At 45.6% G+C, this 22,579-nt stretch overlaps 2 protein-coding genes across 4 annotated transcripts in view; one reads left to right on the top strand and one right to left on the bottom strand.

The window, feature by feature from the left end:
* LOC133354995 (cotranscriptional regulator FAM172A homolog) overlaps positions 1-10,685 on the bottom strand; it is a 59,696-nt gene extending 49,011 nt beyond the window's left edge. Inside the window, exons 1-4 of one of the 3 annotated variants that reach the window (XM_061572243.1) lie at positions 6,468-6,517; positions 5,874-5,935; positions 1,708-1,781; positions 1,490-1,564 (exon numbers count right to left, since the gene is read on the bottom strand). In XM_061572243.1, the coding sequence (XP_061428227.1) occupies positions 1,490-1,564; positions 1,708-1,753 (121 nt within the window). In that variant the 5' untranslated portion in view covers positions 1,754-1,781; positions 5,874-5,935; positions 6,468-6,517. Of the gene's footprint in view, positions 1-1,489; positions 1,565-1,707; positions 1,782-5,873; positions 5,936-6,467; positions 6,518-10,658 lie in introns of those variants that run through there. The other 2 variants (XM_061572245.1, XM_061572244.1) reach the window with 2 other exon arrangements.
* A 218-nt stretch (positions 10,686-10,903) lies between these two features.
* Positions 10,904-22,008, top strand: LOC133355252 (serine/arginine-rich splicing factor 3-like). The gene is made up of 2 exons (XM_061572636.1): positions 10,904-11,241; positions 15,939-22,008. The coding sequence occupies exons 1-2, from the start codon at positions 10,943-10,945 to the stop codon at positions 16,342-16,344; spliced, it is 705 nt and encodes a 234-aa protein (XP_061428620.1). The 5' UTR covers positions 10,904-10,942; the 3' UTR covers positions 16,345-22,008.
* The last annotated feature ends 571 nt before the right edge of the window (positions 22,009-22,579 follow it).

Here is a 22,579-nt window from a genome sequence, read left to right as displayed (position 1 = left end):
GGCCACTTCCGCCGACAAGACATCGTCAGTGTGAGGCTCGCCACACATTTGAAACCACTGGGTTTGACAGCATGATGGGGGTGTGTTCACATTTGTGTATTGTTGGGGGCCGCACTAAAGGCCACCAGGGGCAGCCAGTGGCCTGCGGGCCGTGCAATGAAGAAAGATGGTCTAGATGAAGGCCTCCCCACATCCACCATCATCCATGCATTGCTATAATTAATCTTGCTCCTGCAACTTTTTTACTCATTTCATGGCTCCATCTAGGCTTCAGCAAGGTAAGGTAATTTACCCTTTTTACTGGGTAAAAGGGTAAAAGTGTTGACATGCCAAGGGGTAAGGTAAAGGGTAGGGTAAAGGTAGCGCGAAGTATTACCCGGTAAATACCCTGTTTACCGCTCGCTAAAAGCTCCGTGGCGCAGTCCGTGGCGTCCATTTAAAATTGGAATCGAGAGTATTCTATATGAATAAAGCGCTCTACCTAGCATTTACCTGTTATAAACCTTTCTCATGTGTAGGGTAAAAGGTAGGGTAAAGGTAGGCTCGGTTTACCTTTTATCTTACCTCGCCGAGACCTAGCTCCATCTCTGTGATGGTCAGTGTCTATTTTGAAGTTTCTGATTTGTATGTCATAGCGGGTAACATTGACTGATTTTTTTTTAAACAAGGAAATGGTTAAATAACTTAACTAAGGTGGTTGCAAATTCAGGTTCAAGATAATTATAAAGAACAACATTCATGTAGAATGTTTGTTAAATAACGAAAAAACTGCTAGAGGAAAACTCCTGATAAACACTAAACCAAAGCAAAAACCGTAAATCTTAACCAGACATAACCGTTAACAGTTACAGTTTTAAGTTACTATAACAAATGTAACCCCCAACTCACATGGCCCATCATACCTCTGTGGTCGTTAAAACACATCACCATTATCAGGATATGCATGAAGTGCATTATGCAAATTGAACCGTGTTTTTTCAATCAGTCAACTGGATTCTAATTCTAAAAGCCAACCTCGAAGCCGCATTGAACCATAACTGGTTGTTATTTTTTACGCGAGTCTTTGAGCAGAGAGATATTTTTCATGATGCGTCCGTTTCCCAGAAAGGTATCACCGAGTGCCAAGACGTTTTTGCAGGAGGGTCCCACTACACTGAGATGTTTGTAAAGTTTCCGCGTTGTAGGTGCTTGTTGGGTACAGCAGGCAAGTGGAACGCACTGCGCGAAACAGGTCAACAACCTACTTGGTGTACTGCCTCCTAAAGGCACAGTGAAACGGTTGGCTACGTACGGTGCAAAAGAAGTTCACAATAACCGCCATTCGCCACTAAGTGGCGGTGACGTCACCACGACGCTTGTGCCAGGCCATGTGCACCTTGAGGCCACGTGAAGTGTCGAGCACCTGCTGGCAGGAGGTCACGTGGCAGACCCAGCAGGTGCCACACACATACATACAGTCTGTCAATGCACATGAAGGTGTATGTCTTACACAAAAGGCTTGAAACCCAACAAACCACAAATTTAGGAAGTTGGATGAGTCTTCGACAAACCCACCAGCTAAAACCTGCAAATGAAAAAAATAGGAATGGTATTAAGACGTCATCCCACGGGAGAAACCGGAGCGTGCTATTGTGCTCTGAGTGGGGTAGCGATGTCAGGTCAATGTAAACAGAAATGCAGCAAACCGACAATTAGGCAAAGATGTACCAAATAAACCCCAGATGAGGTTTGTAAAAAGGCCTCGGATAGACATGCAACCCCTTTTCTTGTATTTTCTTTCACTGCAAAATAAACACACAGACACACACGAATCAGGGTCACACTCCGTACTGATTCATGTCAACATGGTATCGATACGTTATACTGTTTCATGCATAAGCATGTTGATTTTCAACAACGGGAGTTCCATGATTCAAAATCTTGGCTTCCATTAACATTTGCTGGACTGCAATGGCTACACTTGCTCACCTCGCTGATAAATAAAAGGGAAATTAATTTAACTGCAGGACGCGCAATTATGTTTTACAGGTGCATGCTTCAACTTACTCTTTGGTTATTTCGGTAAAGTCACGTAGGTGAAAATAAAAAAATAAAAAATAAAAGATAAGAATAAAAATAAGGAATAAAATTTAAATATTTCTATTTTTAAAATAGGAATAAAATATTTCTATTTTTTTTCTTTATTTTTTTTCTTATCTTTTATTTTTATTTTTTATTTTCACCTACGTAACTTTACCCAAAGAGCCAAAGAGTATAGATCCTTGCAGTCACGAAAACTTCAAATCTAGAAAGTAGGGGAGCATCGACGATGGGAGCATAGAAGTGCAGTGCAACATTGGATGTTGCTGTGCTGTCCTCTGCTGCTGACCACCGCCAGCGCTGTGCCAGGCTCGCACCGGTTGAGCCTGCGAGATCTGGCGAGATCAGGTGGCATTCCGGCTGATCTTCTTGGTTCTTTCGGTAAAGTCACGTAGAATGAAAATAATAAAATAATAAAAATAAAACATAATAGGATAACATTCTCACGACGTTTCGGCCACAATGCAAGCAGCCGTCCTCAGGTGAAGAACAGGTCTGTCGAGAAGACAGAGTCTGAATGACACACTCCAGGCTTGGAGCGACTATTTAAATAGTATATTTAAATAGTCGCTCCAAGCCTGGAGTGTGTCTTCTCGACAGACCTGTTCTTCACCTGAAGACGGCTGCTTGCGTTGTGGCCGAAACGTCGTGAGAATTTATTTTATTATGTTCTATTTTTATTATTTTATTATTTCCATTCTACGTGACTTTACCGAAAGAACCAAGAAGATGAATCCGTGCAGTCACGAAAGCTTTAAATCGAAAAATTCCAGCTGATGTTTTGCCACAGGCCGCCGTGGTTACTACAGGTAGATCGTGAAATTTAATTTGCAAAACAATCCAAAGTCGGCTTAAAAGACCTGTTAGGCAAGTGCTGTGCGTGGAGGAATGAAAAATTAAACTATTTGAACAATTGTTTGTGTTTTAGCAGGTAAGGCGTGGCCACTTAGCTATATATCTCATCATCGTGTGGGAATTTATAGCAGCAGCTAAATGTGGATGGGGGGAAAACCCGAAATCCACGTGGCCACGGGGAGAGAGAGACACCGCAAACTCCAAATATGCAGCAGCAGGCGTAAGAATCGGGGTCGAACCCACGACCTCCTGTGTATCAGGCGAGGAAGTTAACATCTCCTAGCCACCTTGATGATGAGAGAGACACGCAAACTCCAAATATACAGCAGCAGGCATAAGAATCGGGGTCGAACCCACGACCTCCTGTGTACCAGGCGAGGTAGTTAACATCTCCTAAGCCACCGTGATGATGATGAGAAAGAGAGACACGCAGACTCCAAATATACAGCAGCAGGTGTAAGAATCGGGGTCGAACCCACGACCTCCTGCGTACCAGGCGAGGTAGTTAACATCTCCTAGCCACCGTGATGATGATGAGAGAGAGACACCGCAAACTCCAAATATACAGCAGCAGGCGTCAGGGATCGGAATCGAACCCACGACCTCCTGTATACCAGGCGAGGTAGTTAACATCTCCTAAGCCACCGATAAAAGACTCCACACAGTACGTATAGTATGCACTCAATCTGATACTGAAGGTAAATAATGACATTTAATTTGCAAAACTATCCGAGATCAGCCTGATGGATCTCTTTTTTTGCAAAGTACGTAGTTTAAAAGCTGTACTGTTTGAGAGCACCTATTGATATAAAAAAATACTTCAATAGTTATATATGGGGCCGTCCATAAATGACGTCACGCGATGTTGGACGATTTTTTACACCCCCCCCCCCCCTCGTCACACGGTGTCACAAAAAGTCAGACCCCCCCCCTCAAATATGACGTCACAAAGCTCTGCCCCCCCCCCCCCCAAAAAAAACATATTTCCATTTTGAAAATAAAATATGCTGCAAATCGCTTTAAACTATTAGATAGATAATAGAATACTTAAATAACTATAGCTATCACTCACACTTGCTCAAATATTGTTTTGCGAGCGCCTAATAAAGTACCGTTCTGCTCTGGAATATTACATTAATACACCACTGTTCAAAAATAAACTTTTTGTTAACAATCCTTGATTTTAAGTATCAGGCTATTTGTAGTGTATAACATCATTAATACACCACTGTTCAGTAAATAAACTTTTTGTTAACAATACTTGATTTTAAGTAGCACGTTATTTGTAGTGTATAACATCATTAATACACCACTGTTCAGTAAATAAACTTTTTGTTAACAATCCTTGATTTTAAGTAGCAGGTTATTTGTAGTGTATAACATCATTAACACACCACTGTTCAGTAAATACACTTTTTGTTAACAATCCTTGATTTTAAGTAGCAGGTTATTTGTAGTGTATAACATCATTAATACACCACTGTTCAGTAAATAAACTTTTTGTTAACAATCCTTGATTTTAAGTAGCAGGTTATTTGTAGTGTATAACATCATTAATACACCACTGTTCAGTAAATAAACTTTTTGTTAACAATCCTTGATTTTAAGTAGCAGGTTATTTGTAGTGTATAACATCATTAATACACCACTGTTCAGTAAATAAACTTTTTGTTAACAATCCTTGATTTTAAGTAGCAGGTTATTTGTAGTGTATAACATCATTAATACACCACTGTTCAGTAAATAAACTTTTTGTTAACAATCCTTGATTTTAAGTAGCAGGTTATTTACAAATAATGGGTTTTCGACAATGTTACTGCAAATTACAGACCAATTCAGACCTCATTGGTGTCACCCCGTGTGCGCCCCTATGAATCTCAACGTTCATCCTACAAAGTGCCATCATCCCAAGAGAGAAACACAAACTTACACACAACAAAATTTCACTAAAACACATTTTTTTTTTGCCCTTATGGATCTGAAAACTCAGTTTCCCTGTACAAGAATACAGGGTAAAGCTGTAGTATGGGTTGACATCGATGACACTGCCAGTTTTTAAATCCTTTATATTAAGTTCACTTGCTTGCTTGCTTGCGCGCTTACGACCGTGCAAATCTTTCGGTCGTTTTTTAACCCACTTTCCGTGATCCAATCGAGCTGACATTTTGCACACAGACTCGTTGTGCGTGACAATTTCTTTTCGTGAAAAAAAATTCCCAAAATTTTACACTTTTTAGGTAAAAAAAAATTATATTTAATTACCAATTGCTTAATGGTGGCAGGCAATCATCTGACCCATAGGTGGCAGCCATCTCAAGCCAGAGGACGAGAGGACTCTAGCCGCCCGTTTCAAAGACCAATGTGGGCTGGGTTGTGGCCCATTGAACACGCATATAAAGGATTTATAGTAAAAAAAAACTTTGTTTTTACGGGTTAATTTTTTTTCTGCTCGGGGACCAAAAAAAGTTTCTTTTTCTGCTCAGGAACCAAAACAAAAAACCCCCGATGGTTTGCGAGCACCTATTGCCCACCACGTGCGTGACTCCACTGCTGGATGAATGTCTCTCTTCCCCCCCATCGCAGTTTGTGGGATGGATCGCAGGTTATTTTGTTTTATATTTGTGTGGTTTTAACCACCACAACTTTAGCCACACCGAACCCAACATCGATAACAACCACACGTGTATAAAGCGAGCACCACCACCACCACCTTCAGCAGACAAACACGTTCAACTTAACAACAATAACAACGAGTTCAACTAAAACGCGACAACCTTCAGCCAGAAGCACCCTACATCAACCACACCAAGTCCCCCTACAATCCTTCACATTAACAATGCAGTACACTACTACTGTGTGATAACCCCTAGAGTTAAATAACCAACGCTGTGGTGTTTAAAACAACAACAACAGCAGCAGCAACGCTCCTCGTCATTTACCAAAGCAACAGGGTGGTGGTCGTCTTCTTGTTCTTGTTGTGCGGCGGTGATCGCGGGAGTCGCTGAAAGTCGGAATTTTGTTAACTTACAAGGACTGCAGCTCGTTTGGTTGTGTCTGTGTTTGTGTCTCTGTGTGTGTTTGTGTCTCTCTGTGTGTGTTTGTGTATCTCTGTGTGTGTGTGTCTGTGTGTGTGTTTGTCTGTGTGTCTCTGTGTGTGTGTCTGTGTGTGTTTGTGTCTCTCTGTGTCTGTGTGTGTCTCTGTGTGTCTGTGTTTTTGTGTGTTTGTGTCTCTCTGTGTGTTTGTGTCTCTCTGTGTGTGTCTGTGTGTCTGTGTTTGTGTGTGTTTGTGTCTCTCTGTCTGTGTGTGTCTCTATCTGTCTCTGTGTGTGTCTCTGTGTGTGTGTGTCGTGTGTCTGTGTTTCTCTCTCTGCGTCGTGTGTCTCTGTGTCTGTGTGTCTCTCTGTGTCTGTGTGTCTCTCTGTGTCTCTGTGTCTCTCTGTGTCTCTGTGTGTCTCTGTGTCTCTCTGTGTGTCGTGTCTCTGTGTGTCTCTCTATGTCTCTGTGTCTCTCTGTGTCTGCGCGGTGTCTCTTACGGGGAGTTTCGATTTCCTGACGTTGGCTTCTTGTCTGGAAATGCGCGTCACGACACGGAAACGAAACTCGCGAAAGTCGAACTCGGGGGGGGGGGGGGGCACTGTGGGTCGCCTCGCTTCATCAGGGCCCTTGCCCGAAACGTCGTCCTTTGTTTTCAATTAAAGCCTCGCACGTGTTGTGACTAACCACCACGTGTGTGTGTTGTTGTTGTTTCTTTTGTTTACACGAGGCCTGTACGACTGTGGGTCGCCTCGCTTAATCAGGGCCGTTGCCCGAAACGTCGTCCGGGTTTTGTATTAAGGCTGCGCAGTTGTGACTGACGATCGATCGTGTTTGTTATTGTTGTTTGTGTGGGGAGCGGTGGTGCAGCGGTTAGCGCTACGCTGAGCTACGAACCCGGCGACACGAGTTCGATTCTTGGTCGTGGGGCCTCCCCTAGGTCGACTCAGCCTTAAATGAGTACCCGGTGCGGTGTTTAAAACATCACCCCCCCCCCCCCCCCTCCTCGTGTACCGTGCCGGCCTTCATAGGTGCTGCTCACTAACAGCACTTGGCCCTACAGTCTGCTAAAGGCTACACGGGGGGTCTTTGTCTTTGTTGTTGTTTGTGCTTTGCGACACGAACAATAACAACAACAGCAGCAGCATCACCAAATAAGTTTCTTCGTGAAATTGATTAAGTAAAAGAGGGGGGGGGGGTAAGGAGAGCAGAGCGTGAAATCTTTCATTTAAAGGGGGGGCACATAAAGCAAAACATTGAAAAAAAACTAAATGATGAACGAAGCAAAGTGCCGACTACACCGAGCATCTTCTTGTTTCCTTTGATTGTAAAAAAAGAGGGGGGAACAAGAGCATGTTGCAATAAATTTGTAAATAAAAATATAAAATGTGATAATTAATCAAATAGAAATATAAAAAAAGTGTTTTTGTTAATAATTGCAGATTACCTGCAATTATATAACAGCTTGTACACAAGAAACGTGAAATATCCACACAAACACACAATTTAAATGGAACATCAGCTGAAAAGTGCGCAAAGAGGCATTTGGAAAGTGAACGCTTGGAATTAGAGGGGGATACAAAGAAGAACAAGATACAAACTTTTGATTTAAAGTTTTCGTGACTGCAGGGATTCATGTTATTGGTTCTTTCGGTAAAGTCACGTAGAAGGGAAACAATAAAATAATAAAAATATAAAACAATAAAATTCTCACGACGTTTCGACTGCAACACAAGCAATCATATTCAGGTGTGAAATCCACAGTAAGAAAAAAAATTACCAATTTTTTTTCTTTTGTTTCTTGCTGTGGATTTCACACCTGATGATGATTGCTTGTGTTGCAGTCGAAACGTCGTGAGAATTTTCTTGTTTTATATTTATATTATTTTATTGTTTCCCTTCTACGTGACTTTACCAAAAGAACCAAAAATATAAGATACAAACTGGGAAGGTCATTTTAACCTGCAGGGGAAAGTGAAGAGGTGGGCTTTTGGGAAGCTCAAGTACACATGTCAACCAGTATCAGTGCCCCCTGCCTTATTACAGACGAATTCAGATGTTATTGGTCACCCCGTGACCCTATACATCTCAACGTTCATCCTACAAATTCCCATCACAAGGGAGAAACACAAACAAATGAAAACAAATCAACACTCACCACGAGTACACTCACCACTACTACACTCACCACTACTACACTCACCACTAGTACACTCACCACTAGTACACTCACCACCACTACACTCACCACTACACTCACCACTAGTACACTCACCACTAGTACACTCACCACCACTACACTCACCACTACTACACTCACCACGACAAACCTGTCAACCCCTTGGCAGTGCCCTGCCTTATTACAGATCAATTCAGATCGTATTGATCACCCCGTGACCCTATACATCTCAACGTTTATCATACAAAGCCCCATCACAAGGGAGAACACCAATAAAAACAAATAAACACCACTACACTCACCACTAGTACACTCACCACTACACTCACCACTACATAACTGTCAACCCCTTATCAGTGCCCTACCTGATTACAGATCAATTCAGATCGTATTGGTCACCCCGTGTCTTTATAAATCTCAACGTTTATCCTACAGTCCCATCACAAGGCAGAAACACAAATAGACAATCACCACTAGTACACTCACCACTACACTCACCACTAGTACACTCACCACTAGTACACTCACCACTACAATCACCACTACACTCACCACTAGTACACTCACTAGTACAATCACCACTACACTCACTACTACACTCACCACTACTACACTCACCACTATACTCACCACTAGTACACTCACCACTACAATCACCACTACACTCACTACTACACTCACCACTACTACACTCACCACTACACTCACCACTAGTACACTCACCACTAGTACACTCACCACTACACTCACCACTATACTCACCACTAGTACACTCACCACTACAATCACCACTACACTCACTACTACACTCACCACTACTACACTCACCACTAGTACACTCACCACTAGTACACTCACCACTACAATCACCACTACACTCACTACTACACTCACCACTACACTCACCACTAGTACACTCACCACTAGTACACTCACTACTACACTCACCACTACACTCACCACTAGTACACTCACCACTACACTCACCACTACTACACTCACCACTAGTACACTCACCACTACAATCACCACTACACTCACCACTAGTACACTCACCACTACAATCACCACTACACTCACCACTAGTACACTCACCACTACAATCACTACTACACTCACCACTAGTACACTCACCACTAGTACACTCACCACTACAATCACTACTACACTCACCACTACAATCACCACTACACTCACTACTACACTCACCACTACTACACTCACCACTACACTCACCACTAGTACACTCACCACTAGTACACTCACCACTACAATCACCACTACACTCACTACTACACTCACCACTACACTCACCACTAGTACACTCACCACTACAATCACTACTACACTCACCACTAGTACACTCACCACTAGTACACTCACCACTACAATCACTACTACACTCACCACTACAATCACCACTAGTACACTCACCACTACACTCACCACTAGTACACTCACCACTAGTACACTCACCACTACAATCACTACTACACTCACCACTACAATCACCACTAGTACACTCACCACTACACTCACTACTACACTCACCACTCCATACCTCTCAACCCCTTATCAGTGCCCCCTACCTCATCACAGATCAATTCAGATCTTATTGCTCACCCAGTGACCCTATACATCTCAACGCTCATCCTATAAAGCCCCATCACAAGACAGAAACACAAATAGACCCAAAAAAAGCGACTAATCAATTTGTGTTGCCCGCATTGAAACGACTGTACGCCGTATGGACCTGCAAACTCAATTTCCCTGTACAAGAATACTTGGGGGTAAACCCTTTGGTTTGATAGCTATGAGTACAGGTTTGTGTGTACTGTGCAACAAGTTGAACTTCTTAGTAAATCGTGCTAATCGGAGGTGCGGTGGATGATTGAAGGACACAAACACCAAAAGTAAATTCGGTTCAAAAGAAATAAGTTTTCAAATTGGATGTCGGGAAGCCTTCATCCAGCAGTAGAGATGTCGTGGCTATTGATGAAATACTTTCACCGATAGGGTAACTTTATAGCATGAACAAAAATAAGAACAGGTGTTTACTTTCTGGCAATAAAACGTGTGTTGAGATGGTTCAAACAGAACCCTTTTTGCAGTCTGCATTAAACCCACACGTGCTTTGTGATGAACATGCCAACATGCTCCGATAATAAACGTTTGCATTTTATTTGAAACGGACCGGCCTACACCAGAGACAACCTTCTTCTTTGTGGCCTCGTCTCACCAATGTCAGACCCCAGAGAGAGCCAAGAAGCGAACGGCACAAAGACAAGGCAAATATGAAACTTCACTATGCAGAAGAGACATTTCCCACCACACAGTTTGTGTTACAAAGCTGTGTACAATAGTTGTTTAAACGTGTTTTTAAAATGACAATTATTGTTGTTTGTTCACGTACACCCTCGCCAACTCAAAAAAACCCATCTCAATCATTACATTGTAGAAAGTGCGGAGGTTTATAAAAAAGAACCACCACCAACAAAAATCACCCTCTAACCTGGCATAACGACTGGAATTCCCTCCCAACCGCAATCGATTCCACTTACAAAACCAATCGAAGCACTCCGCGAATCGATTCCCAACCAATACAACTCCCCCCCCCCACCACAGCAACACCACGCGTTCAATTCCGATTCTCTAGTTAAAAAAACAAACGATTCCGATTCCTCCAACGGCGCACCAACGCGTTTGTGCGACGACTTCGATTCCAAGAATCGCAACCGCGCGCAGTGCCGAGAAGTCGGAATCGATCCTTCCGCCATCTCGAGGAAGGAAGGCATCATGGCGTACAGCAGCAGCGGACCCATCGATTGCCGCGTGTACGTTGGAAACTTGGGCGATTCGGCCACCAAGGGCGAACTCGAGCGGCTGTTTCGCGTGTACGGCCCGCTTCGGAACGTGTGGGTAGCGAGGAACCCGCCCGGTTTCGCCTTCGTCGAGTTCGAGGACGCGCGCGATGCCCGCGACGCCTGCAGCGAGATGGACGGGCGGCACATCTGCGGCATACGGGCTCGCGTGGAGATGTCTACCGGGGAGAAGCGCTCCAAAGCCCGCTGGGGACCACTACCATCCCGAGGACGGTGAGCGATTGCTAGGCCGCAACTAGGCCTCAATTTTTGCTCGCGCGCGAATTTGCATTTTTTGTGTGTGTGTATACGCGAATTAATGTGGACGCGTGCTAGTAGGTTTAATTGCAAAGTTGAGAGATGTTAACTGTGAGTTTGGTAGTAGGGGGGGGGGGAAGAAGGGATGGGTTGATGGACGACAGAGAGTGGGAAGTGAACTTAGAAGCCCGAGAAAGCGGCCTGAGGCGGTGACTTTATCGGTTAAATTAGCAGGTGGATTGTTACTTTGAATGTCGGAATGTCGATTGATCGTGGCGAGAGAGGATTGTTATGTTCGATGTAGTTTAGTGCTGGATTACATCCACGGCGTGGTTTTTAGGATGTGTGGTGCTCCAGTGGGGTCATGGTGCGAGCGAGTTTGTTCATTATACAGCATGGTTAGTGCCGGTTTTTGTATTGTGTTTGGGATTGCTTTTAAGGTTGTTGTTTTTTATAACTTAAGGGAGATTGCGATGCCGCTAGGGGCTCGTGCTAGACCGGGAGCCTGCGAAGGCTCAAGGCCCGGTGCTAGGCCGCAATAGGCCAAAGCCCCACAAAGACATTAACTTTAAGAGAATACGTACACATTAAAAGTGCGTTATCATTCGGTTAAAAGGTAATGGAGTTGTATGGTATGGTGTTGTATGTATTTGATTACACGGTATGGTATGAAAAATAAGAATAGTTTTTTTTATCCCTTTCTGGCGATTTAACAGGTGTTAAAATGTTCAAACATCGAGTAGGAACATTTTGCAATGAATCAAGTCGGCATTAACCACACGTACTTGTTAGGCAACAGGCAAACTAAAACATGCTCTGATAGGAAACGCATTGTCTTTGAAACTGATTGGCCTACATCAGAGACGGCCTTCTGTAGGGCCTCGTCTTACCAGTGTTGGACCAGAGAACACCAACAGTCGAAGAGTACAAAGACAATGCACTATCAGTGCATTTATAGCTCGAGGTAAGCAGGCATAATGTGGAACCTTTTTTTCCAGTATCAAAGTATGAAAAAATAAGAATAGGTTTTACCCTTCCTGGAAATGAAACGGGTGTTAATATGTTCAAACACCAAATAGAACCCTTTTGCAAGGAATCATGTCTACATTAACTACACGTGCTTGTAGGGAACATGCTAACAAACACGTGTTCTGATAAAATATACGTACAGTATGATTTTAGTTATTCTTTAAACCTTTCTGGATACCGGGCCCATTGCAGGGAGAGCCTCTGGTTACGCGATGATGTCGAAACACAAATAATGAATAACAAGAGGTAAAGTTACGTTTGCACGTAATTAACGCCGAATATTTCATTTACACCTAACAATTATGAAACATATCTTCATATGCAATTGAATACCACGTAAACATTCATGAATGTGCCCGTGTTTATGCCCCTGTGAAGAAGGTCCGTTGCCCGAAACGTCGCGTCTTTTATATTATAATTATAATTCAGCGTTACGAGCAGCCTTCTCGTCCTTTGGAGGTGTCCGACCATCTGCCCCTCCAGCCAGCAAAACATTTCGTCCTACAGTATAGCTGCTCGCACGCCCTTCTGGACGTGACCCGCCATCCCTCCAGCCAGCAAACATTTTCTTTTCAGATACGGTAATGTATATCCAGTATTACGAATAGGGTTATTTCGCGCATTCATGGAGAGTGGGGTGGGTAGAGGTGTAACGTCAGTACGCACTAACCCGCCTCAACGCTGTGGGATGCAGGTGATGTCATCACGCAGGTGAGCGCGGTAACGCACAGAGACAAAGAGCCACCGTATAGCCTTAACAGACTGTTGGGGAAAGTGCTGTTAGTGAGCGCCTATGAAGGCGAGAAATAGCACACGAGGGGGTGGGTGGCCAGCACCACACCAGGCCGCCTTTATCTCCCTAGTGGCGATGTTTTTACGCACCGCACCAGGTACTCATTTGAGTCCGAGTCGACCTAAGGAAGGTTCAGATAATCATCACTTTTGGCCGTGAGCGGGAATCGAACTCGGGTCTCCAGGTTTGTAGCGCAGCACACAAACCGCTACACTACCACTCCCCACACGCACTTGGGCACTCGCGCCAGGGAGGAATTCGGCCAGCACACTTTTTTTCTAATATGGTACAAGATTGAGGGACGTTAAACATTTTAAAGCTAAATCCGGGCCATTTTACGTCACCGCGAATTGTACCTGAAGGTCGAAGTTGTTAGCTGGATGTGGAAGTCGGGTCTATTTTCTAACGTGCCTCTAGAGTTTTTGTAAAGTAAATGGGAGATCCCTAGCAGAGCACCTGGACAACCAAGGCATGCATCCAAGTGCACGGGTTCACCGAAGCGCATGCAACAGATAACTTGGCTCTATAAATGCTTGCGCACAAACGCATGTCTCTGTGATGGTCTTACACCTTAAAACGCTACTACACATTCGTAAAGGATCGGAATTATTTCAGGCAATGGCTCTTCCTGCTATGACGATGGGCTTTAATGCTATGAAAAGGATCATTGCACGAAATATTGCCATTTTATTTGTCTGTCCTTTTAAGGCTATTGACAAATGTGTTGAGTGAATTTGTTGATTATGCTTGTGCAACAAAACTGTTACAAGACCTGTTAAATCATGTCTAAGCAGAACTCTGTTCTGTTTCTGCACATGTATATTATATTATATATTAATGAGGTGTACAGGACTGGTACATTTTCCTTTCCAGTCACTTGCTAACATCTATTTGGCGTACGAGGTGGCGCATAGTCGGAGTGGCATATCTATTGGACGCCGAGCGCCATATGTCACGTGCATGTGCCATATTTCAAGAGACATCGAATCCCAAGATGTAACAACAATTTTCCTTTCGAGTAATTGAAAGGGCCTTATAATCCTGAAAGCTATGGTACGGCATTAAGAGTGTCATTAATACCACCCGAAAGCGAACATACAACGCACGAATGTCAATGCCACCCAACCACCACCCTGCACAAATGCACATTATCATTAAGACCCAGCCGCATACGCTTTAGCAACATAACTAGTCGTGTGTTTATTTGTTATGGAATGGCATTGATACAGTTACGTAAAACCTGTTGTGTTTTAGGTGTTGTAGTAGTTCTCTACTAATCTGTTCAGGTTGTATATTGTATATCATGGGATATGATATATTGTGTGGATGCTTTCCCAATTTTTCAAATGAATCAAAACATTCTGCACATATTGGAAATTGCAGAACACACAATGTGTTTCTGGTACTGGGCTATTGTCGAGCCTATGTTCTTAGGCTATTCTATGGTACTGCGCTGTGCTTTGATATTGGGTTATGACATTGATGGTGCCCAAAGGCAAAGCACTTGAGAGGACACCTGTCACAGGTGTGTACCCAATTATCTTGATTATATGGTGCTCCACAAAGTAAGATGCACCCGGAAGTTGTACTCCATGTCAATAAAGTTATTCAAATCTGATTTCACTTACTTCATTATGGGATACACCTGCAACTTAAAAAAACAAATGCAAATCGCTGTAAGTTTATTTTAAAGTCGAGATTCGATTTTTCATATACCACGACCTTGCAGAACATTCTATGGCACGCAATTGATTATGACATGGCCTTATAGAATGTTGCAAAGAATGTAACAAAATTATTTATTGATTTTACTTCCAAAACATTCTGCACCACAGTGAATATTTTTTTCACGTGTTGAAGGAACTTCTCTCGACTTAATTTGAATGCATAGGGTGCAACTTTTATTCATTATCACACAGACCGAGTTAACTATTCTAGCACATTTGATTTAGCACAGCGTTCACTTAATGTCGCTGTTTGTTTGTGTGGGTGGCGGCAGACAAGGTAGGGAGTGCGGTACCCACATAGGTAGATACCCCCGTTGGGGTGGCTATCTTAACGAGTGTACACCGACCAGCGTGGTGAAGTATGGTTAAACAGCGCCCTATGACCGATGCAGCTAAACCACAGCCCCCAGTCACTAGCAGCTCTGAATCCACCAGCTGTGGCATCGGATGGGAATAACATTTTGAAGGTGATTGATTAATACACAGATGCATAGCACAGAGCAAGGTTTAATTTTGTATTGAAACATTTTGTGTTTTTGGCCGTTTTGCCTCTATTTGACGTCACGATTTTATTCAAGAATAACTTTGTCTCGTGCTCCCCCCCCCCCCCCCCGTATTATGTGCACGGCTTTACTTGCTTCATCAATGTACGCGTAACATTTTTCACAACATACGATGCTTGTATCGCGAGCGCAAGTGTCACCGCATACTTGCGAGTGCAAGAATCCTACTTTACGCGACGCACTCTCGCGCTCCGCAAGGGGCGCTGCAGTGGCGAGACGTTAACTACCTCGCCTGGTATACAGGAGGTCGTGGGTTCCAAGCCAACACTTCTATACTTGGCGTTCGCATGTTCTCCCTGTGGTCACGTTCATTTTTCTCCTGGTCCACCGGTTTTTCCCTCCACATTTTAGAATCAAAACGCTTTTAGAACATTTGGCTGCTGTAAATGTCCACGTGATGAAAGCCACTTCGTTGAGCTGTCATTTGTGGCCAGGTTGCTTCTGAAAAAGAGCCACATAGCTCAGAGTGGGCCTTACCTGATAAAAAAAAACATTCTGTGAATAAATCCCTAACCTCGTGCTCTGAACTCTCCCGTGCTCCCTCCCCCCCCGCCCCCCCAGGTTCGAGGACCGCGGGAGCCGGCGCTCTCGCTCCCGCTCCCGCTCGCGCTCCCCACAACGGCGGCGACGCAGCGGGACGCGCTCTCCGCGGCGCTCCATCCCCCCCGAGGCCCGGCGACCCCGCGACGGCTCGGCCAGCCGCTCCCCGTCCCCGACGCGCCACCGCCGCGGCTCCTACTCGCCCTCGCCGCTAGCGGCCGCCGCCTCGTCCTCGCGCCGCGCCCTGCGCTCGCCCTCCCCCGCGCGGGGGTCGCGCAGCGCCGCCAGCCGGAGGTCGCCGGCGCCGAGACGCCGCTCGAGCTCCCCGCGAGGGTTCGGCGGAGGCCGAAGGTCGAGCCGCTCGCCCGCGAGCCGCTCGCCGCGCGCCAACGGCACGCGCGCGACATCGCGCTCGCGCTCGCCATGATGACGGCGGGCGCCGCGCCTCCCCCCCCCTAGCTCCGCCCCCCCCCCCTTCCTGGCCCAACCCCCTTATCAGCTCCTCCACCCTTGCTCCGACCATTCCTTTTCTCACTCCTTATACTTACTCCACCTCCCTTCCCCTCGCTCCACCCCCCCTTACCTTGCCCACTTCCCTCGGTTCCACCGCTCTCGTCCCCCCCCCCTTCCGCACCTTGGCCCCCCCCCCCCCGCCCCTTCCTGAATTTAAAGGAAGACGCAGTTAAAACATTTAATAAGGTTTTGTATTGCGATGGCGCTGCTGTCGGTGTTTGTTGTCGTGAGTCGCAGGTTCGTGTTGAGGGGGTCTCGTGACGGGCGGCGTGATGTCACTCTCCGTGTGCGAGGACAGACCCCCCCCCCTCACCCCCCCCCCGGAGGAGGGCGTCTCCCATTTGGTCGATTCTGAGTAAGGGTCTCAGAGCGGTGGTGCAGTGGTTAGTGCGCTGCGCTATGAGCCCGGAAACTTGAGTCCGAATCTCAGCCAAGGCTAGCTTCAGCGGCGAGTTATATCTGAACCGGTCCTGGGACCACCCTCCCTCACCCTTTGACCAACCCGCACTGACCAGCGTGGTGAAGTACGGTCACGTAACCCTCCATTGCCGACACGGCATGGGGAGGCCTTCATTATCAATTAGATTAACAAAGGGCTGTAAGTCAGAGTGACTGTTGCCAATGTGGTTGAACAAACGCTTATCAAAAACCTTTACCTACGTTAGTCATCCACACTGCCTGTTAACGGAAACGTTAATCACATAAATATGATGGAGGCAAATCGCTTAGTTCTATTCAGGCGTGATTGGTGACGGTCTTTGATTTGTACTTGTGTTCCTTTAGTAGGCCTCATCCACACAAGGTGGCACCGTCTTAAATTCCCCACACAGACAGAGTTTGTCGCACGCCAATCAAACTGAGCATTGTAATCTTCAGAACTGAAATAAGCTAAGCCAAGTGACAAACCAAATAAAATCACGGCCGTTTGTTTTGCGACGGTTATCCTGGAACTCGTTTAGACTTCAACTCGGATATTTGTAAAGCCGATTTCATCTTGGGTGGGTCACTCCTGGACTCCCAACCTCGGCTCTCATTGGTGTTGGCTCGGCGTTCTTAGATGACACTAAATCGCTAAGCCACCACTAGTTTATGCCATTTGAAAACGCTTAGATTCATTGCAGTGTGACGGGTGAAATCTTTATAAACAAATAAAAACGACATGCTTTCCAATTCTCATATCTTTGCTATATCACCATGTACTGTAATTACAGGTTTTAAACCCCCCCCCCCCCATCCCTGTGTTAAGGGCCCATGTTCTCGAACCTTCCACAGCTCCCATCCCAATGTACCACATACCCTGGCCCATTTGGGGGTCACTGGGACGCTCCTCTTGGGATTGGAGGGGTGTGAACTCGGTGTTGCTTTAAAATATCGCTTTGACGTAGAATTCGTGTCGAGGCAGGCCCCGAGTTGGTGTTGAAAGCGTTGGGTTTAGTCGTGCAGGCCAAGTGGGGTTGGGTGTTGAGGCTGTTTGAATGGTCGGCTCCAGCGTTCTGCTGTGGGGTTATATCCCTCTGACATCACTAGGTGGCACGAATACCTCTTATGCCGCGTGCGTTGAACGTGCCGATGGTGTTGAGCGGTTGTCGCCGTGTCCATCGCTGTATTGACCCGACGTCCCGCAACCGACGCGTCATGTGGGCGGGGGGGTGGGCGCGTCATGTGGGTGGGGGGGGGGGGGCCCACCCCACCCCACCCCACCCCACCCCCTGGCCCTGCTTGGCCCGAGCCAGATTAAAATGCCTTGGCCAGCAAAATCGCAGTTTTGGTTCCGACACGTTACAGGGGAAAAACCGTTGAGTGCTCCATGCTGGGACGGCTCGGTTGTGCGCCATCGGAAAAGGAGGTGGGGGGGGCGGTACAAAGGCAACCACGTAAACGTTGCATTTTAACATCGAGTCCAAGCAGCCTGTGGACAGATGGCCTAGCTCGGATGTAGCTTCACAAAACCAACAGCCGTTTGCTTTTTTTGGTTTGCGTCTTCCTTTAAACGAACTAGTTTTGGTGTTTAAAATCGGGTGGTGGGTGTTGGAATTGTTGTCGACTGCTAAAAGCGAGCGAGTCGGTTGCACAGGTGAGCGAGTCCAGTCGGCTGCGGGAAGCTTAATTTTTACCCTTTGCTGTCCGTGCTCATTCTTGTAATCGAGTTGCACGCGTGGGAGTCCGAAGGCGTGTGTGTAGCGATTTTTAATTCGGTCAAATTCTTGTCACCGGAGAGGCGACCGCGTCTCGCGTGCGTGCGGCAGGTCGCACGTGTCGAGGCCAGCATATCCCATCGGGCAACGGTTGAGCCTCAATTGGACCACATGGCATCAATTAAAGCAACGGAGCTTCGTAGTGTAGAACACAAGTCTCGATTAGCCAATTTTGAGTAAAGCATAAACGTGTAAAACGATGGCGAAGCGTAGATTAGAATACATAGATTCCCCCGTTGAAGGAACAGCCTGAATTAGACAAGTCTCAACGAAACAGTTTCTGTTCATGGATGAAATGATTCGGAGCCTCAAGACATTTTGGGGTAGATGCCAGAATGAGGGTCGTCTTCTCAAGAGACATTTCCCCGTCGCCAATTAATTCTGCTTCGGAAACGTTTTTAGTTGCGTGCACGCTGTAATGAGTGAGAGGATGCCTGGGTTATTGGAGTTGGTGTATCACACAGATGGAGGTCACGAGGTCTGTTAAGTGCCCATTGGAGGCAGTACATCAAGTAGGTTAATAATGGGCCGTCATGCCAGTTTCAATCGACGTTTTAGAGAAATGAATGCGGGAAATAATACAAATCTTCCCACGCCCAGGAGCCTCATGGAAACAAGGTGATTCTGAGTGAGGCTTCTTCCACTAAGTTCAGAGTGATTATTATTGTTAGGATTATTTTCTATTGCATTTTGAAATCTCATGAAGGGATCTAAAGAAAATGTGCAAGTAGTCTTGGTGAGAATTTGGGGTCGTAACAGCACGCATGTTGTGAATGTGGTGAGATCACGGATTTGTTGAGGTGGTTTGCCCCCCCTTAGCCTTCATATTCAGTGGGGTGATAGAAAATCCATTGCCTGACATTGGAGAAGCGGTGCTACAACAGCGGGTTAATGTTGAGTCAAAATAACATTTAAGAACGCTTACCAAATTTTCTAGCAGGTATTTGAAATAATGTTTGGGTTGCGCTTTATCTAAGAAATTGATGCATCTTAAACAAAAATAAATGTGAGAAACGTGTAGAAAATTTCGAGAAAATCCTCAGGAATTTGGAGAGAAAAAAACCCCCCCCACACACTAAGCAATCCCTGGCTTCCAGTGCCTTCCACGTGTGTGCGCGTGCATAGCGAGAGAATCGGCGGGACCGGGGGAAAGAGATTCGAGCGTGACGATGAAGTGGCGTGAGCGACAAGAGGGGCTTTGAGGAGCGGAACGAGTTGTCCTCGGTGGAAATTACATCCTTGGAATATGGTTGGATGATGGTGGCGGACCCCAGGTTCCCCTGCAAGTGAAAGGGAACCTTGGTAGAGAAATAACACGGCCTTTATCAAGGCCCCCCCTCATTGCTCTCTTGTCAGCAAACAGATTTGTTGTTTGTCTCCCCACTTGCCCCCCCCCCCCACACACTCCTGTCTAGTTCACATTGAGTTGTAATTTTTTTCCGAATGTGAAAATTGAGGATGCTTTGCCCAAACAGTTTTAGTGGTGGGGGGGGGGGGAGATCTACACGTGCAGTCCCACAATGTTAGCAACCCCACAAGGAATATCTCAAAACCTTCCTCATACCGTAATCACATTTATGGGGGAGTCCTTCTGAAGGTAATTTTCTGTAGTTTTAGAAAATGCGGTGAATTAAAGTAATGCTTTGACAACTGAATGCATCATTGCCATCCATCCCAGCGGGTGTTATAAGTCTTGAGTGTCCTTAACGAGGGAAATTTTTGTCAAGAAAGGTGAACAAATCGTGGATGTTGAGAAAAATCTGAATCGGTACCAACAGGTTTGACGATTGATCAATAACAACAAAAAACCCGCTGTCTTATGATTGTACAAATGATTATCCACATCTGTAAAGTGTCGGATACGTTACGTCCAAAAATTGTGGAGCTCCCCACTAGTGACATTGGCGTGAAATCCGCGTGACGTACGGGCTTGAGAGATCAGGACTCGTTAACTACGGACTGGCTGTGGTGCTCCTCCCTGTGTCCGTCCTGGTCTTCTCTAAGCACAGCAAGTTTTTAACAGTGGTTTGTCCATACTGGACGTCCGAACCCAGAGATGATTATGGACTGAGTGGAACACCCATCGCCCCCAAACAGGATTTGAAAGCATCGTGTGTTGGCACGCTCCCTGAATCGCTCCACTCTGAAAATGTACGTGTGGACCGGTCTCGGGCGAGGGAGCGGGGGGGAGAGAGGTCATGCTGATAGGTGATTTGATCCAAACCATGAGGATGCTGCGTGACGGGTAGTGTCGTGCTCGACACGGCGAAATACGTGGAAAATGTCGCGACGTCTTCTGCGCCGGCGAAAGATTCGGTGTCTACGGGAGCGGGAATCTACATCTGAAAGGTATCCATCGTTTTGATAGGGTGCTTGCTAATGTGCTTAGATATCTTTGTAAACGATAAAAAAAAAGGCGCTACCAGCCTTGGCTTGTCGAGAAGGGGGCAGCGGTTTTTTGTTAAAATATTAAATTGAAGCTTGAACACATGATTAAAATAACAATCACAAATGGTGACAGCAGCGTCAATGAAAGATAGTGGGGTAAGATTTTTTTGTGTGTGTTGTGGAGGGCCAATTGTGTCGTACCGATGTCCCAATGGTTTTAAATTGTTTTTTTTAATACCCACAATTTTTACAGTTAAGACTTAGCCACCGGTGTGCAGTTGCCCAAAGTAACAGCTGTATATTCGCTTGGGGAATTCATATTTTGTTTTCGTTAAGACTGCTTGCCTGCAGCAAGTCACCCTTGGCATTGTACAAACCGTTTCGATTTGGTTTTTTGTGACTTTGCGAGCTAGCAGCAGCCTGGATGCATAATTCTTTTTCTTAAAGTGGTGTCTGACAAATATGAGCTCCTCCCGCCTTTTTCCAAAATTGAACTCCCACCCCCCCCTCCCCCTTTTTTCAGTATCAGTTCCAATCGCCAGATTTGCGTCAGTGTAAATATGGTCCTGTGCTCGGCGAGAGAGCGCCTAAGGTAAAATATAATTGGTGTTCTCTTTTGCGTTGTTGAGATAAAGCTTGCTGATGACAAGTTAAATGTTCTTTTTAGTTGCTTCACACTGGGGTTACACGAAACCCACCCCCCATCAACTTTATTCAGACTCCTTAATAATTTAGTCGAAACGTTTAAAAAAATGCCCATGGATTGAAACACCTGGTAGTTGCGTCTGGTTTTGTTTTTCCAAAAAAATGCATATTTTCATTTTCTTCGGAAGATCTCAAGGTTACCCGTGTAAAACATGCCTGGTGTTAAACCACAAATTTGGTGACGAGTCTTGAGTAGTAACATCATTAAGAATGTACTCATGTCGTAGGATTCCGTTTAAGTAGAATTTGTGTCAGGTTACGTTTTACAATTAAAGTATAAACTTCACAAACGTGGTTCTCCATCGTCGTTCTTAAGCGCAAGTGTTTTTGAGTGCAACAATTCACACCAATCCATTTAACAAAGTCTTAACACTACTCTAGTAACTAAATGTTTACAATATTGACATTTTTATGAGACAAAAAATGTTTGGAGCAGTTTCAGCCCAAGTCACCATCGCCATGAAGCAGAGGTGGTTGGAAGGCTTGAAACACATTCCTGCGGAGGGAGCTGGTAGGAACGTTGGGTTGCTCGGTCAATGGCCAGGGTCAACGGCGGCGTGGTGTATTCCGCAAATATGCCCGACTGTGAGGGCGGGCACAAGCCGGCGTGAGTAGGTTAAACGTTGAGTTTTATAAGGGCACCACGGGGTGACCAGCCCCTCCCCACCCAGCCCCACCCCTCCCACGCCCCACCCAGCCCTTCCCCACGCAGCCCCTCCCTGCACGACGGACGGACACAATAATCCCCTGTGGTCTGGTGTAACCAGGGGGTTCCTACCAGTATTATTTACAATGGAGACTAGGCTCTAAGAAAAGCTGTCTCGAGTGTGGACCAATCAACTTCAAGGACAGTGCATATCA

Source organism: Lethenteron reissneri, chromosome 50, assembly GCF_015708825.2.
Source record: "Lethenteron reissneri isolate LAM-NWPU_2019-01 chromosome 50, ASM1570882v1, whole genome shotgun sequence".
NCBI classification, from domain to species: Eukaryota; Metazoa; Chordata; class Hyperoartia; order Petromyzontiformes; family Petromyzontidae; genus Lethenteron; species Lethenteron reissneri.
The sequence above is the reverse complement of the archived record's forward strand: the minus strand, read 5'-3'. Positions and strand labels throughout refer to the sequence as shown.